Source organism: Aspergillus luchuensis, chromosome 5 (assembly GCF_016861625.1).
Source record: "Aspergillus luchuensis IFO 4308 DNA, chromosome 5, nearly complete sequence".
NCBI classification, from domain to species: Eukaryota; Fungi; Ascomycota; class Eurotiomycetes; order Eurotiales; family Aspergillaceae; genus Aspergillus; species Aspergillus luchuensis.
Window position 1 is genome coordinate 5,488,802 of NC_054853.1, and position 16,631 is coordinate 5,505,432.

General features: G+C 48.9%; 6 protein-coding genes across 6 annotated transcripts; 1 reads left to right on the forward strand and 5 right to left on the reverse strand.

Annotated features, from left to right (window-relative positions):
- Positions 1-1,290: 1,290 nt before the first annotated feature.
- Positions 1,291-4,507, reverse strand: AKAW2_51797A (uncharacterized protein; the record flags this gene model as incomplete). Its single annotated transcript, XM_041691765.1, has 3 exons — positions 1,291-3,621; positions 3,680-3,978; positions 4,033-4,507. 3 exons carry the CDS (start codon positions 4,505-4,507, stop codon positions 1,291-1,293), a joined length of 3,105 nt encoding a protein of 1,034 aa, XP_041545218.1.
- A 206-nt stretch (positions 4,508-4,713) lies between these two features.
- On the forward strand, positions 4,714-5,881 carry AKAW2_51798S (uncharacterized protein; the record flags this gene model as incomplete). Its single annotated transcript, XM_041691766.1, has 4 exons — positions 4,714-5,301; positions 5,354-5,453; positions 5,507-5,721; positions 5,771-5,881. The coding sequence occupies 4 exons, from the start codon at positions 4,714-4,716 to the stop codon at positions 5,879-5,881; spliced, it is 1,014 nt and encodes a 337-aa protein (XP_041545219.1).
- A 466-nt stretch (positions 5,882-6,347) lies between these two features.
- Positions 6,348-8,485, reverse strand: AKAW2_51799A (uncharacterized protein; the record flags this gene model as incomplete). Its single annotated transcript, XM_041691769.1, has 6 exons — positions 6,348-7,738; positions 7,817-7,961; positions 8,008-8,058; positions 8,110-8,301; positions 8,359-8,409; positions 8,459-8,485. The coding sequence occupies 6 exons, from the start codon at positions 8,483-8,485 to the stop codon at positions 6,348-6,350; spliced, it is 1,857 nt and encodes a 618-aa protein (XP_041545220.1).
- A 529-nt stretch (positions 8,486-9,014) lies between these two features.
- AKAW2_51800A (ferric reductase family protein) lies at positions 9,015-10,814 on the reverse strand (the record flags this gene model as incomplete). The annotated part of the gene is made up of 5 exons (XM_041691770.1): positions 9,015-9,121; positions 9,174-9,363; positions 9,427-9,494; positions 9,544-10,279; positions 10,326-10,814. The coding sequence occupies 5 exons, from the start codon at positions 10,812-10,814 to the stop codon at positions 9,015-9,017; spliced, it is 1,590 nt and encodes a 529-aa protein (XP_041545221.1).
- A 1,075-nt stretch (positions 10,815-11,889) lies between these two features.
- Positions 11,890-13,108, reverse strand: AKAW2_51801A (RING finger protein; the record flags this gene model as incomplete). Its single annotated transcript, XM_041691771.1, has 7 exons — positions 11,890-11,898; positions 12,186-12,352; positions 12,409-12,510; positions 12,561-12,647; positions 12,696-12,785; positions 12,834-12,920; positions 12,970-13,108. 7 exons carry the CDS (start codon positions 13,106-13,108, stop codon positions 11,890-11,892), a joined length of 681 nt encoding a protein of 226 aa, XP_041545222.1.
- A 2,396-nt stretch (positions 13,109-15,504) lies between these two features.
- Positions 15,505-16,001, reverse strand: AKAW2_51802A (uncharacterized protein; the record flags this gene model as incomplete). The annotated part of the gene is made up of 2 exons (XM_041691772.1): positions 15,505-15,660; positions 15,711-16,001. 2 exons carry the CDS (start codon positions 15,999-16,001, stop codon positions 15,505-15,507), a joined length of 447 nt encoding a protein of 148 aa, XP_041545223.1.
- Between the last annotated feature and the right edge of the window lie 630 nt (positions 16,002-16,631).

Here is a 16,631-nt window from a genome sequence, read left to right on the forward strand (position 1 = left end):
AATAGCGTTCTTCTCTCGCAGCTTTCACGTTGCTCCTGCGCTGCTCCTTCCCTGGCTGATCTATATAACCACGACCCGAACACACTACGGACTGGAAGTATGGTCAATATGCTGAGGTTTATATCTGATGAGGAAAGTGAATACATGGAGAAGCCGCAGAAGATTTTGCGAGATTATGTAGCGTGGAATGGGGAAATCCTTACGCAGTAATTTTCAATCACTACTCTACAGGGTCATCTGATAGTATGGACCAAACACGCTTTCAGTTTGCATGTACATGATCAGGTGCTGTTTTGGGCTGCTAGTGATTAATTATTAAGTCTACCAAAGAAGCTAGAACCCATCACATGACGATAAGACAAAGAAACCTGGCACATGACAAAGGCGCCGAGGAAACGTGCTCGATGGCTGTTAGGCTCTCACCAAATCATTCAATCAGCTGCTGCCTTGGCCACAGCAAATACTTTCACATTACTAAAAAATGGGTGACTCTGGTTGATGAGGTCAACGCTTGTGGTCCCAGTGGGGCGGTCGTTCTTTTAACGGCAAAAGTTGTGGGCCTGGTATCCGCAGGGAGCCTCGTCCCGCAGTGGCAGTGGTGGCCCACTTCCTCAGACATCCCGATATAGCAGGCCAATGAGGCCTCATTTCTGAATTCTTGGCAGGGCGACTGCGGGCCCAAAGACATCTCCAGAAGATCCGCCTCACTGGGTCAGCAAGACTAAACCCATCCAGTATTTGGACCGCCGCAGTGTCTCGGGGCAAGTCAATCCAAGCCGAATACTTTCAGAAAGAAGGCAGTCTGCTTGGATAATCAACGGCTTTCCTCGATCCCTACGTTACGTATGTATTATGACCTGATTGTATATGAGACGACTGTAATAGAATGTATAGCCCTCGGTGAACCGGCTCACATGTTTCAGTTCTTCTTGTATGATCGTCACTTTCGAGTGGACCCTTACGTGGCTTATTCCATCACAAGAGGGATTTCACAAGAGGATTATCCTCACAAGAGTGGCCTTTTGATCCAATATTCACAAGTAATATGAGTTACTATGATAGTCTAACTATAAGTGTATTCTCATGAATTTCTGAATATGGCGTAACACACGAAAATGTCTGCATATCCCGTAGAACAACTTGAGAGATGATTCTCGTGGTACCAACTGCCCTGAGAAGTTTCTTCCGGGGCGGCCTGGCTCTTGGCTGTTATAACTTCATAAGTTGAGCCACATATTCCTAAATTAGACCTGAAAGGGTGCTCATATTCTCTTGATCGCCATAAGATTTTTATTCCACCAACACTCTAGAGATCAACGATAGAAGCTGCTTATCTTTGGTAATTCGGCCTTCGGCCGCGAGCCTCTGCTCCTCATGCTTAGAAATCATAAATATGGCATTACTGCCGTCAACAATGGCTGCGCGATAACATTGGGCGGGGCTAAGGCTATGCAGATTCCGATCATACAGCGAATAATTCATCCGTGAATACTTCGTCGCCATCCGTTCCAACGGCCACTGGTTGGTAGGACCTGCTTGTACACGGTGGCACTTCTTCCACTCCCCTGTAAACTCCCAGAAGGAAATCTCTACTGAACCTGGTGTTCGTGGTGCCTTCAGGGTTGAAGGCCCAGCATCAACTGCGGGAGGACCCGGCTGTCCTTCACGGAGAGAAGCTGGTGATGGGTCTTGAGTCGGCAATGAAACAAAATCCCGTGCTACTGGGTTGCTATTATGCGTCATGTCTGCCGGTTGGTCGTCAGGGGGCGTTAGTGGAGAATTCTGCCTCTCTTGAGGTCTAGGTGACGGTTCCAGAACTGGCTGCTCCTGGCGAGAGAGACCTAGCTCTTCCTCAAGTCGCTCACGATCTAACTCCTCCTCCAACCTTTCTCGTTCTTCCTGGGCCCTCATGAGTTGGTCAATGTAATCATTCGAGCCCGGTTGTTGACCACCAGGGCCGCCAACATCCGAAGAATTTCCGTCCCCAATTTCCGGGGACTGTGGCTGTGATGGATGATCAGTACGCGCCTGATCCTCGGGGCCATCGTCCAGAGGTGGATCCTCTACTGCTGGTGTGTTGCCTGAGTCTTGCACAAGCGGGGCTGCTTCAGGTGAAACTCTCGTGCAATGGCTGTGGGTATCTGCTTCTCCCGGGGCGGCAGGGAAAGGTATGGAGTGCGAGAGGGCGGTCGCTGGATCGGAGTGCATTGATTTGCCTTGCGTACTTTCGCCCTGGGATGGATAATCCGACATATCCTGATCCGAGGGCTCGGTGCTCAGATACTCCAACTCCATAGGGTCGTAATCCTCAGGCTCGTGGTTTCCTTCTCCCGTTGGATGCGACTGACGCCTGCGCCTCCGAGCATTCCGCGTTTCTTTTTGTTTCACAACACCCCGTTTCCTTTCGGCCCTCGGTACCTTCTGGCGGAGCAAAGTATGTTGTTCCTTGCCCCGTCGGACTCCCCGCTCCTGTGGCTGTTTTCGTTTTTGACAAGGTGGCACACTGGGTGGATCCGCTAGCAGAGCGGGTCGATGATCGCCAGATAAACCATCTTCTTCGATAAATAACGGTGACCAAGGAATATTCCGGGAAGCCTCCTCGGCCTGATTACTGCTAGTGGGTCCAGCTAGTGCAGGTCTTCCGAAGAAGGAGAAATAGACACAGCGGCGGACATAAAAACTAGTGATCGTGTCAGCAACCCCAATGTCATCAGCGTGCAAACGGTCCAGGAACAGCAAAGGGCTGTCTTGCTTGTGGGTTCGTGTTTGTGGCATCCCGCAGCGAGCCCGGGGTTTCACAGCGCTGTCCGCGAGAAGAACATGTGTCATTTCGGGCTGGTCGGGCACCGCCACAGCGAAACAGTCGACAATGCGGCTGACAAGGGTTTCAAACTGCTGGGCGTCATATCGGAACCGACTAGGTTTCCTGGCCTGCAGCAGAGCCGCCCTTGCAATCTGATGATCTGGGGATCCGTTGATTAATGCATCAATTTCTGGGGACTTGAACCCGAGCCGGCGAGCAAGTTCAGCCATCTCATAGATCGCTCTCTCATCGGCTTTGGCACGAATTGGCTTTGCCAACAGGTCATCAACCTTCTTTGGGTCCGAAGGCATCAGAGGATAATGTCGCATTGCATACAGCCATACCTGCAAGTATCCCATATTAAGGCGCTCCACGTCGGTTGCCCGCTGACGCCGGAAAGTGGACTCGGAGGTCTGAATTACACACTCCTCTCCCTCCAAATTTGAGGACGGAATGAACATCGACCTCATGGTTTCCCAGACAGACTCAGCCGACGGGCCAAAGAGTCGCTTCACACAATGTGCGCAGCTTTCCAGGTACTTGAAATCTTCAAAAAAAGTATACAAGGACGGAACCAGCCCGTCAAAATTCTTCATTCTGCTCCATATAATCCCTCGTTCTTCCTCGCTGAATTGGGCAAAAGCCTGGCCACTTAGGATCAGCCCACAGGCTGATTTTGCGTCAGTACGGGACTTTCCCGGTGCCAGCAACTGCAGGGCGTCGACGGTATCCAGATCAATCTTCTTCATCGAACCAGGATCTGAGTCAACTATGGAAGACCAGAAGTGTCCGATATGGTCAAGATAGGCCAGGATCTCCTACAGAGCAGTGAGAATTGTAATTGGCAGGGCGCTAAACAGGGATCTTGGAACTCACTTCGACACAACCCGTGGCAATCAACCGGTGAAGCATGCTTATTCTCATCCCATGTGGCCAAAGCCCAGGGATTGGTAGTAACCGATCGAAGGCTCGCCGGAGACGACGGTTTCTTTTATTGTCTAACTGATCCAGGCGGTCCTGATTGCTGGGTGATAGCCGCACAAACCACCGCTGCCGGAAGGTTTCGTTGTCCTCGCCCTCATACTGTCGGATCTTGCGATATATTTGCCCGTCAGTCGGTTTCTTCTGATTAGCATATTCTTCTATCAGGGACGTCCTCAGTTCTTCACCGATGTCTACTTAATGGTCAGCCCTATAAATACCGAAGAGATGAATCCTACAATGCGTACCGTCTACGTAGAGATCAACTGTCCACCAGCGGTCAGCCGGAGGAAGTACCCTGGCTCCCGCCTGCACACGGTGACGGCCATGGAGGGCTCGCAGTTGCCCCGCCGCAAATCCCAGTTGGGGACATTGGTGAGCATCATTAGTCAGCAGTGATTGCTGCGGAACATTCGCCTTCCGCAGCGCATCAGCGAGATCCTGCTGAGACACGATCGCGGGGACGTGATTATCGATATCCAGGCGACGACAGTGGTTTTTGCGGAAGATTTCACAGAGCCGATCCAAATTTTTGGGATCTAGATCCCGGGGCAATGGCGGATCGAATTGAATTTGATAGATATTGACCTTGGCTGTTCCTAGATATTTCAGGCGCCGCTCTGTTGCCAGCCGGACTTCTTCCTCTGTAAATAGGGCCCGCTGCATTGCAGGAATAGAAATGGAAGCCAATATTGATAGAAGCAAAAAAAAAGTCAACTCCATGGCAAATATATATACGTCGAATGGGTCCTTCGCTGCGGTAACGCTGCGGAGCTTCTCTGTCCTGCATGCAGGCTTCCCTCAGCGGCCTCCAAGATCCCGCAGCAACCCCAGCCCAGACCAACTTAAAACTGCGCCCTCGGTCGCATGCATTGCCTTTCATTATTGCTGTCTCTGCCCATTGGGACTGGACGTCTTTAAACTTCATCATGCGGCCTGTGAATAAGAATCGGGCCACCCAATACCTAGCGGATAAAGTTCCTCTGCTCGAACAACCACCTGATACTGAAGCAGCGGTGCCATCACTACCTGAGCTCAAATCCAAGCCCAAAGAAACTGACCCATCCACAGCGCGCCTAGGTAAAAGGCCTGCTACTCCTTCGCTCGCAGACTCGAGTCGTAAGATTATCCGCGGCCCGCAACGAGCCTTGGCTCTTCCGGTGACTAGCCGGTCAGGGAACAGTGCGGGTTCAGATCTGGTTATACGAGCGGAGCCTCCAGAGGATACTTTCAAGAAATACTATGAATGCGACTTGGCTGGCACTGTTTCTGTGTGTGTCCGGCGCTCCGGCCACCGTGCTGTTTGGGCGATTCGTCAGTATCCCTGCAGTGATGCCGACAGAATCCTGGAGATTCTCCGTTCCACACGCCATAAAAACGTGGTGTCCGTTTGGGAGTGTTTCCGCACCCCGGATGCCCTTTACACTCTCAGCAAATTCCACCCGCTCACCCTAGACCATATCGTTGCCTGCAAAGCCTTCCCAGACCAGCAGCAGCTGGCTGCCATTATGTCCCAGGTTTTTTTTATCTAGTCCCGATCGGGTATACACGATCGCTAACCGCTCCCAGGTTGTTGATGGATTATCGTATCTCGTCACTCAGAATCTCCAGCATAGCTCCATGGATTGCTCCAGCATCCTCATGAATCTTGAGGGAGAGATCCAAATCGGTAAATCCATTGCTTGGACCAAGCTCGGAAAGACTTCTAACTAGAATTCTCAGCACGGATTGATTGCTTTGCCGTCCGGCCGGGGGGTAGGGTCCGAGCGGACGACTTGGCTCCCGTCGCCCGGGTTATGATGCAACTGATGCAGAAATACGTTAAAGATGACGGGGCCGTTGGGATTGACAATCTCGATCGGTGGCGGAATTGCTCGGCTGCTCTTGAATTTCTCTCCGCAACGACGTCAGCGGGTTCATTCGAGGAATTGAAAAGGGTTTGTAGCCCCCGCTTTATTTCGAAAGCTGCTCACTGGTCTCTAGCAGCGTCTCTTGACGAAAATTCACTGGTCTCCCGGAGATCTTATTGGCTTGGCATGGTTTGCTCTAATATCTGCGCGTACATTCTACTCGTGCGCGCCGGATGATGATGAATAAGGCGAACGTTGCCACATTGGTTGACAGAACGATCTTGGAAACAGGCAGAAGATAGTTTATATGATTAATTTAAAGTGGGTTTGATTGACTGTCATGAACGTGGATGATGTCGATTTGGTATGCTTTCGGGTCGCAGAGTCCCAATGCAGACAACCACGATACTGAGGCTGTTTAGCTCATGATGTTCTCTAAAGGTCCCGTCCTACGTTAAAATATTATTAACTTGTATGCTAATCCAAAAATTCGGGTATTGCTTCACGATAATTGATTGTTCTGAAGTGCAATTGAAAGTATAAAAATCATCTGGATTAGTAAATGATATCAAGCCCTTGCGAAAACCAGAGCTGGAGAGAAAACAAGACGAGCATATCTAGATTATGTATGCAAGCACCAGTGAATAGAAATATCAGACTCAAGCCTCCCATCGTCTCAGTGGGTTGGTAGGTAAATAGCCGCCGGAATAGTACTACGTTTCCGGCGCCCTAGAGAGAAATTCTTGCATCTTCACTCCCGCATGTTTCTCGGTATCAATTTCAGTCCAAGGATGTTCCATCCGCTGACGCGCTATTGCCGTTTCATCCTCGACATGGGCACGGGCCAGCTCATTTTGCCCCAGGAAGCCAGATTCATCGTTCAAAATTGCCCGGAGGTCATCTGAAACTTGGCCAAACATGAGGGACTTGACCACGCGCTCTAACGCATGGAAGATGCGAATAGTGCCTGGCCGAGTATGCGAGGCGAAAGTAACGAGAGCATTTATTTGATCATTGCTGAACGTATCATTGCACCTGAACTTTTGGGTCAATTGAGCCATAGAGTGAGCTGATCCAGGTACGTACATGATATTCATCAGGGAACTGTCGCCTATCAGCAGAATGCCAACTCCCAAGGTTCCTGCAAGCTTCCACCACCATCTGCCTCGTCGCACATGATAACCCGATATCCTATCACGACGAGACTGCATTGGCATTGATTTGCGAGGGTCATCAGAATAGGAATTGAGTATTGAATTAAGAACAAATGTCACCACCGGCTTTGACATAGGAATACGGGAGTGCTCTTGCGGATGACTACAGAGGTCCTCGTAGTTGAAGTAGAGCAACACCTGTCCAATTCGCTCCGCGACGGGGTCAAGAAACGGCGTCGTCGCGTGAGTATCGAGTACATGAATGTAATTCACAGCTCCCTCTATGCCTTTCCAGACGGTGGGAAGTCCCAGTGCGTGCAATTCGAGCGACATATTGTCGTTCCACTTACTCAACAGGGGTCGAAGCACTCTGCAAGGGTCCTTCACGGAAAGCTGGACTTGTGCCTCAAGGATTTTCCGGACTCTCCGATCTCGTTTCTTCTTGGGCTCATCCGCTTCGTAGAATGCGCAAGATTGCAATAAGTAGAGGATTGTCTGTCTTGACTCGGTCACGACCGCCGTTATTTTCGATGGCATCGACAGGTCGCTATCTAGCCTCTTTCTCTTGACTGATCGGTTGAGCATGGTGGCTCCTACCCCCGGAAGGGTTCGCTCCCCCATCTGTGGAGAGTCAAAACAGATAGTAGAAGGTGTTGAGTAGCTAGATGCACTTCCATCGAGTCCGAGTGTGTTAATAGTTACTGCAGGTGACACCATCCCGGGGATTGACAGAGGAGTACCGACAGAAATTGTCTCCGGGGCCATAAAGAGCTGGCTTGCGTCAGGTGTCTCAGTGGTGCCTAAGAGCCAATCACTGTATATATCGCTCATCCAGAGATCAGGATCGATACATGTTGGCGGGATATTGTTCGAAGGGACGGGTGTTCTGGGATCACTCGTGGGTAGGTAGGCGGCGAACAGAGATGGAAAGGGTTGTGCAACATCCGTATCTTCAAAAATAATATATGCACGGTTAGCTTACAATGTCAGAGTGGCAGCAAGCAGACTGAGATAGAGAGGCTTATTACCTGGTGAAGTGCTATCCTGGATGGCTTCTTGCACCTGGGAGCGTTCCACGAAGCCAGCGTATTCAAGTCCATACCAGATATCAGCTACCTGAGACCTCTTAAGCTTCCGGAGCTGCTCCAGATCGGCCCCTAGATCCCGAACAAGCTAGAAAGAGTGAGAAACATGTATAAACACATCTCGACTACCCGACCTTACGAAGTTGTGTCGTTTCCAGAACGATGGCCATCACCCCCGAACATGCCTATGGCATAATCTGTTAGTTGCTGAGGATGACTGGAGAGAGCAGACTTACCTCCATGGTAATTGAGGCAGCGAATACATTCATGCAGCCATCCCGGTGTGTTGAGGATATGATCCTTTGGTCAGCGCTCAGAATGTGCCACCGGATAAATCCCCCACTTTGGGCCCGCATCAAGACGTCTGTCTTCTGTGGATCATCTAGTCGTCCAATCTGCTCGAACCGTTTGCCAATCTGGTTGACCAGCTGCACTAGAGTGAGCGTCATCCATAATTTAGTAAGCGTCACGGAGGGTTCACTCACGTCGGAACACACATCCTCATCCCAGTCTGGCCCGTTGTTCTGGTGGAACTCCTCCAAGGGGAATGAGTGGATGAAACTAGGTTGGATGGGTCTCGCTCACCTGGAGGCCGATTGTGATGGTGATCATTTTGATGGGGCCGGCCCGCAAGAACGACCAATAATGATGAACGATGGAATGGAGGGCAACGAGGGAGATGTCGAAAGGACTGGTTGGGTAGAAGCATCGTGGAAAGAGAAGGAACCGACTTCCTCTTATTAGGGGACTAGACCGACTAGACCTCAGTAAGGGTGGTCGAAAAGTGATTGTCAAAAGCAGTAAAGGAGCAAAGAAGCAAAACATCGAAGGGCCACGGTCTAAACGCTAAAATCGTGGCCCTGAGGACGGAAGATGCAACTGCCCCACCCACTCCGTCACTATGAACCTCGAGGAACACGCCTCGCCGCCTACAACCAAACGGAAAGGTCAAAAGGGCGAAGATTAGATTTCTAGTCTATTTTACATCGTTGTATTTCCCAAAATAACAGCTACTACTCCGTACTGTATTTACCGCTAAGCACGCCATGGTGGATTCTATTTGTTACCCACAGTGTTGCCGATCCCCCCTGTCTTCAGCACGCTGCAGCCCGCACACACTAAACTCACTGTTCGATGGTGCTCAACCAGCATTGGGCTGGTACTCTACTTCTGAAAGCTTTACACCCTGATGCAGGTAATCTCGGACGATCTCCCGTATGTGATCTCTGAGATTCTCCGCTGTGGAGACTGACAAGGAAGTTCAGCATGTCTTATTAACAGAGTTGATTGACATCCTTACCCATCACCAGTGTCCGACCTTGCTCGTCCCGGATGTTCGGCAGCCTTTCGATCTGGTCGCCGGATGCCTCCAGCGAGATGATACTTCTATAATCAGGCGCGCCCTGGTAAAGGCAGACTCGTTCATGCTTCCCAAAAGGTATTTTACTGTGTGCGAGGCCATTCTTCACGTAGATAGATATGTTGAGGATCTAGAGCCATGATTCTCGTCAGCATAAGATCAAGCTTCCCGGGGATTGAGATTCATTGCGAACATAGCCTTTATCTATGATGTCGTCCTCGAGGAGACTATTGAGCAAGCCCTGGGCCGCCATTGTCATGTCTATCTCATTAGCTGGTATTATTGAGGGCTTATGGGCCGTCGCGCTCACCAATAGACTCTACTTGCCATACCAAGTGAAGCCGGCGAATCTGTAGGGTGCAGGTGTTATAACCGTAGATCATTTTCTTAAGGTACGGAATTGCCGCGGCTATTCCAAACCCACTCGCGATAAACAAGGCACTCTCATATTGACTGACGTCCTCACTCGTCCCATGAGGTCCAGTGAACAAGGCCAAGAAAGACACCGAGCTTTCTGCGGCCACTGAGGCGTGACTAACAAGATCAGCGGATAAACCACTTCGTGGTTGCACAAGTAGCTCCATCGTTTCCTGTCTACCGCGTGACCATGATGTGACTGTGAATGGGTGTGTCTGTGTCCATGACCATAAACCAACCGATGGTATCCAGAGGTTGATATACTGCCCGGCCTCAACATGGACTGGTCGAGGCAAGAGGACGCGAATCCGGGCAGCTGTTACGGTAAGGCCGTTCTCCTTCGATTTCCTAAAGGTGAACGATACGAGGGCCCTGGGAGCACCGTGGCCAGCAAATAGCCCGTTTCGATATAACAGCGATATCAGCTGCGAGCATGAGGTTAGCCCCAGCATCCCCATAGCAATCCAGAAATAAAGCTTTGGAGGGCCGCTCTTGGTCGGAAGATGACGCCAGGTGCCGTAGATAAAAAAACCTGTCAGGATCTGATGCCCTCGGAGAAAGATCTCGTACGACCACTGGCGAAACCATGGAATGGAAAACAGGGCAAGGACACCCAGTGATGTAGCACCCTGACCAATATTAGCTGGAGCCAATGATAGCAGTGAGGAGGCATACGATCGTGGTAAATAGATTTTGCGGTTGATCGAGCGGAAAACTAAATTGCCGGTCCTGGACTGCCGCAATGATGTGAAATGACAGCAGAGCAACGGCCATCCAACCAGCAGCGCGGTGAATTCTGCGACAGGTGCGCCAGGTAATACCAAGAAGATCAGCTAAATTGCTTAGATGGGTCGCCGATAAAGGAAAAATCAGATTGACTAGGGCTAATTCCCCTGCCCGACGGCCAGCGCCAGCCAACGATTTTATTTTATAGAGAACGAGAAAGACATTGATCGCGGCATATGACACGTGCAGAAGAACACCGACTCGAGACCACGGCCCCCAAAGCCGATGTCTATGAACAATAAAAGGGAGGGTTAGATGTCGAGAAGTGAGAACAGAAAGCAGAGTTGTCCAGTTCATAAGGATAGAGAGGGTTCGGGCCAGGAAGAGCCCGGCCAAGATACCGCCAGCCGCAATTGCGTAAATGGCCAATGCATTCATGCTCTATACAAGTACGGATTGGCTGGAGACCAAAGAAGAAAGACCGATCGAAGATGATGGGAAGGGGGCGAAGGAATGAAAGAATATCAGATGCGAAGCAGGCTTCTTATAATTTAGGGATGGCTACAGATGACAAGCTTGCTGCGGTGCAGCTCCCTAAAGTATACCATCAACTGCCGGATAAAGAATACCCACTCACCCTTTGGACCACCGCAGCAACCCTCAGTGCCGAAGATCAAAGTATTCAACAGGACCAATCAGAAGGGCAGCGGAATCCTGCCTTGAATGCGAGTCCGACGTATTCGTGGCTGTTCGAGTTCGGAAAACTGGGCAGATACTATATTCTTAAATCATCCCCGCGAACCAATGACTCAATACATTGTATGACCCCGGTGTTTCGTCTTTTTGGTTTTTACTTTAGATATCGAAATTGCAACGATTGTCGTCGTTACTGAATGAAGATAAAGCATGGTTCTCACTTCCCTTGTGGGGAAGCAGCGCTAACGTTTCAAGCTACGCGATGTCTTCCATGAGGTCAAAGCTGATTGGAGAACAGTCAAGTGGCCCTCACTCGTCCGCAGGGCATATTCAAACCACTTATTATTTAGAGCACATGTCTGAACTATTCCGTGACCGTTTGGGCGTAGCGCCAGGATCACTGGGGGAAGCGTAACTTCCGAATAAACTTTTTCCACCGGGAGGGAAAGGAACTCCCGTGACCAATAGCGATAAACCAGGCACGAATAGCTTTTCGATAGCCCACTGCTGGGAAGTTTCTGCATTATCAGCCGTAGTACGCGCAGGGAGGGGCACGTGCCAATCTCAGCATCCTCAAGCTTTCAGTGGACCAGCTCATACTGGGTCGCTTTTAACATCATTTTGTGGATGATACTGGCTCATATGAGAAAGACCGTACGTTATACCATAGGGGTACTGCTTTGCGATTTTGACAGCCATTGATCATCTCCAGCAACCGGTAATGGTCTTAATCACCAACTTCCTACATGAGGATACGGACAGAACAGAGTGCTATATAGAAGTTGTCTTTTCGAGATCTGATATATAACAAACAGAATTACAATTTCTAATCGTCATTAGAGCGTACTCAAAAGATGATGGCATATTGATAGGCAAAGGGCAAAGCAGCAAACGTTATCGGCATAATCTGGAGCTTTGGAAGAAATGGCGGATGGCTCAAAGATGACGCATGATAATCCCATTCACCATACAATTTTCGAGAAAGCAAATGTGGTGGTTGGGGTCGGGGCAAGACAGAGGAAAGAAACAACAACCATTGACATTGTCGTAAGTGCCAGTTCCTGCGTAATGATGGGGAAGCGCCTTCCTGCAATAAGGGCAGATTATCTCTACTGCTCCAAATCGGAGCGTCAAACCCGCAAGATATTCTAGATCCCGATTGTCGGCCAGGAGGGACTCATGGACATAATGAACAAAGCACTCATAGCAGATGGTATGGCCGCAACCTAGGACTAGATCGACAGCCTGGCTGTAGCATATCTTGCACTGAAAATCAACTTCTAGAATGAAAGATATATCAGTACATAGGTCTCGAATGATGTAGTCGGCGACTTACGGGCATCAGACAGGGGCTCTAGACCACTGCCATATTCACTGTGCCCAGCATTGTTGTCAATCACAGTCTCTGTAACACCATCATCAATGTAGACCGGGTGGTCTGTGGCAAGTTAGATGGGTCATTAAGATCCAGTAAATAGGAAGGCTTACCAATTGTATCACCGGCCCGTGTCGATTGGATTAGAAGACCATCCGTCGAAGATACGGAATTATCATCTTCTAGCTCAATGGGATTATCTTGAAGCCTGTTAATAAGAAACAGAGAAAGGATACTGTGAGAATTACCAATACTGTCACCTGCCCGAGTATGGTTGAGAAGACAGGTACTGCTATCAGGCAATGAGGGACTGCCAAAGTCGATTTCTATGGGATTGTCTAAGGATCTATTAGCAAAGTCCATGTATGGATGATGATGTTACTTACTGGAGCTTCCACTCAAAGAGCGACTCGGAGTCAGATCTGAGTCGGTTCCAGACTGTTCGCCAGCAACGGACATCTCAAAAGGATATGCTGAACGTTATTAGCCCATTTGCATGACTATGTTGATGTTTCGTCATACCCGTGGGGGTGAACCATGCGCCAGGAAGTCCATTGGGAACCATTGAGCTGGTATGATCAGGGCCATTTGCTGGGGTTCCTGGTAGTATTGATGGAGCACCAGCCCCTAGGAGTCTGTTCGAGGTGGTATAGTTCGACATGATCAGAGATTGTGTTCGGTTGAAGCCTGGTAAGGGTGAGTGAAAGAGTAAAAGGAAGAGAGTCTGGGAGCGGCTGGGTCACATATTTATATTCTAGTAATGCTGTGAAAGTTGCTCGAGAGCCTTGCTGTAGCTATTTTTGTACTTGAGGGCTATAGGAACCCAGTGACATATAGACCAATTGAACGTGTTAGACGAGACCTACCTGCCACTCATGAAACACAGTCATCCTATAGATTGCCTGCAAGTCGTTCTAATCGAGGCGCTGCTCTCAGGGTAGCCTCATGTGCAATTATAATTGGCCAGATGAGACCACCGACTGGGAGAGGAAACTGTTACTCTAGCTTTTTACAAAGCCCACGGGCTGGTTGCTACCTTAATCATTATTACTGACTGCCCATTTAAAGAGAATAGTCGCAAACTGTGCTTTGCTTCGAATACCATCCTAATATAAGCCGACAAGTAACTTATCCTTTCTCTTATGCTCATTGTATTAACGAAATATCAGGCAATGCGTTCATATATTTTGAAACCTCCAGCAAATATTCGTATATTCATTTGGGTGGTTGAAGCTTCACAGCCTGTACTATTTTGAGCTTCATCAATTCCAGAAACCGTGGCCTCGATAACCGGAGCACCTATATATGGCTAGGAGTGGTCAATCTTGTATCACAGTACACTTGTTGTGGTATGCTCGTAATTACAGATATATTGGCGGTAGCATCATGGGTCCTGGAAACCACAGTTTTTGGATGAAAAGCGTGGCGTCTTGAAGTTCGTTACCTCACAGAATATAAGGCCATGCAATCTACAAGCACCAGAGAGCAGAGTTGTGCCTTTGTTAGGAATCTGGACTGGTACAGGTTCTATCTTGCCATTATGGAGTTCGGATGCGAAGGTCAGTGGATTGGCCCATTTGAGGTCATCAAGTGGCCCGATGTTCCCGGAGCACGTGGTTTGGGTAAGACATGTCCCATGGCTCACGGTCTCAAGACAACTAACGGGGTTAGTCCGCAACAGAATTACAGGTGAAAGCGCCGTACTAAAGGCTGGGATCGGCAGCTTGAGACATGAGGCGCATACCCTTGTTGCTGCGTCGGGTGGAGTTGGCATACCTCTATTACATTGGTTTGAAACTGTAGATGGGATAGATGTTATGATTACCGACACCTATGGTCCCTGTCTCGAAGAGTGCTTCTCCCAATATGGCCGGTATTTCAGCATGCAGCGCCTCCTTCTTTTCGCTGACCAAATACTGTCACGGATAGAGTTTCTGCATTCCAGAAGAATTGTCCACGGGAACCTGAGCCCCTGGTCTTTCGCTCTTGGCGAACATGCTTGGCAAAACCAGCAGGTTCTATTGGTTGATTTTGATATCGAAGCTCGAGCAGATTTCTCCCCTGCAGGTGATATCCGTGCTATTGGCCTGATCTTAGCATATTTCTACAGTGGTTGCAACTCATGGGTTGATTATCACCAAAGAAGCATACAAGAAAACCTGCAAGACACTGCTCCGGTTTTCTCTTCCTTTCTTAATGCTGTCTCAACCTGCAAAGCCGTGGACTATGATAGCCTACGGGAAATATTCCGAGGGGCCTATCTAGATTTTGCTACCCAAACAGCCATCGCCCTCGAATTAAAGGGACCGCGAGCGGTCAGAAGAGGATACCAACAGTTATCGGGCTGCCTTATCACTCTAACGACGCCAGATCTTTTTGAGAAGCTACATTCAAAGCTCATAGAGACCGGAAATATGCTGACGAATGAGGATGTTTCACCACAATGGGGTAGGCAGTTGCTGCTTTCTCTAGAGGAGATCATGAATATCTACATGATTCTCATCTCTCGCGATCGGCCCGCCTGTGACCAGGAAAGGCTTGAGATAGCAGCATATCATCTGCCTAACCGATTATGGAGAGATTTACGTTGGTTTCTAGCGAAAACTCACCGCGCCACAAAAGAAGTCAAACTGGCATTCATCGAGAGAATCTATAGTTTTGTGGCAGCTTTGTATGATGGAGTTCCATGTTACAGGATTTACTGGACCGAGTATCTGCTATACTTGGCACAAACAAGGAAACGCAATTCAATCGGACATGGGGGATCAGCTTGGACTCAAACAGTGTTTTACTGGCAGGACAGGCTGCTTAGAGTTAAGAATCAGTCTTCTGATCAATAAGTAAAACAGTTTGACCAGTATTATGATGCCAGCCAAGTCGGATACCCATGTAACGCAATAAAATGGTTTCCACAAAACCTACAGATGGACTTTCCTTCAGACAACTGCAATTATTATCATTATTGATGACAAAATATAAGTACTAGATTGTAATTACACAAGTCGACCGTTCAAGGCTCCCCAAGGCTCAGATAGTTGATTGGATTGCGGCTTAGATTCACATCAGTCTTGGTGTTCCAGGTAATACCAGTGACGGTGGCTTAGAGATAGAGAAAAGTCGCATGTTGCGCGAACCGACCCCCCTGTGCCTCGGTTCTAGTGTGTTCGAGTCGAAGTTGTTTGGGCTCCACTCCTCAATCGGCCAACAATCATTCTAGAATACCCGTCAGAATTCTCCTCTTCCAATAAGAGGATAAGACTCACCACTTTCTCAGCAGACGGGACCCATTTTTCGTGAGGGTGAGAGTTGTAGGTTGAGTATTGGATTGTACCGCGACATCCCTTTGGTTTCCGCATGAAAAGAGTATATATGCGAAGTTCACGGCCCGTATCTAGACCGTCAAGGTAGAGGTCATTTAGGCGCTTGTAGACCCCCCGCTTACCGCGGCGGAACCGTTCGCGGTCGGCCTTGGCTTTTCTCTTGATGTCGACAAGAGACCCGCGTGTCTGGCGCTTCTTTCGCCATGAAGATGAATTCCCAAACTTAGGTGGCATGTTGATCAAAAGCTTTTCCGTGTTGTGCTTTCATCGATCACAAAAGCGCCCTGGGTCTTTATAACATATTTTGGCGCTCTGAAGGCCACAATTCCATAAATAGATTGATGCTATTTTCGACTGCGCGTCAGGAACATGGGTCGTCCGGCCGGAACTCGCAGCATCTTTAGACAACCAACAGCTGCGGCTGAGTACACCAACGTCTCTCCACTTGAAGTACAAATTTGTTAGTGTACACATAGAGCCAAATACTGTCGGCGCGCTAACCGCTAGATCAAATAATATATCGCGTCTCATTAACCAGGCGACGAAGACATCGATGTCCCAAGTACGGATGTTGGATTCAAAGTTCTGCTAAAAATGTAATTGCCTGGAAAGAAAGCGTTACAATTACACAACATTACGAAATAGTGGATTGATGCTCCAATATTTAGTTGGCCGCAATAGACTGATCTTCATCCTAAAATGGATAAGTAGATCTATTTTCTACCTTACACATCCAAGAAGTCATGAATTCTTGCCCGAAAAATAGTGTAATTCAATGAAATTGGGACTATACTCCGCGATCCTAGTCCCAACATATATTGATGGCCACTATATTTCCATGTCGTGGCTTGTAGGGCGCCGTTG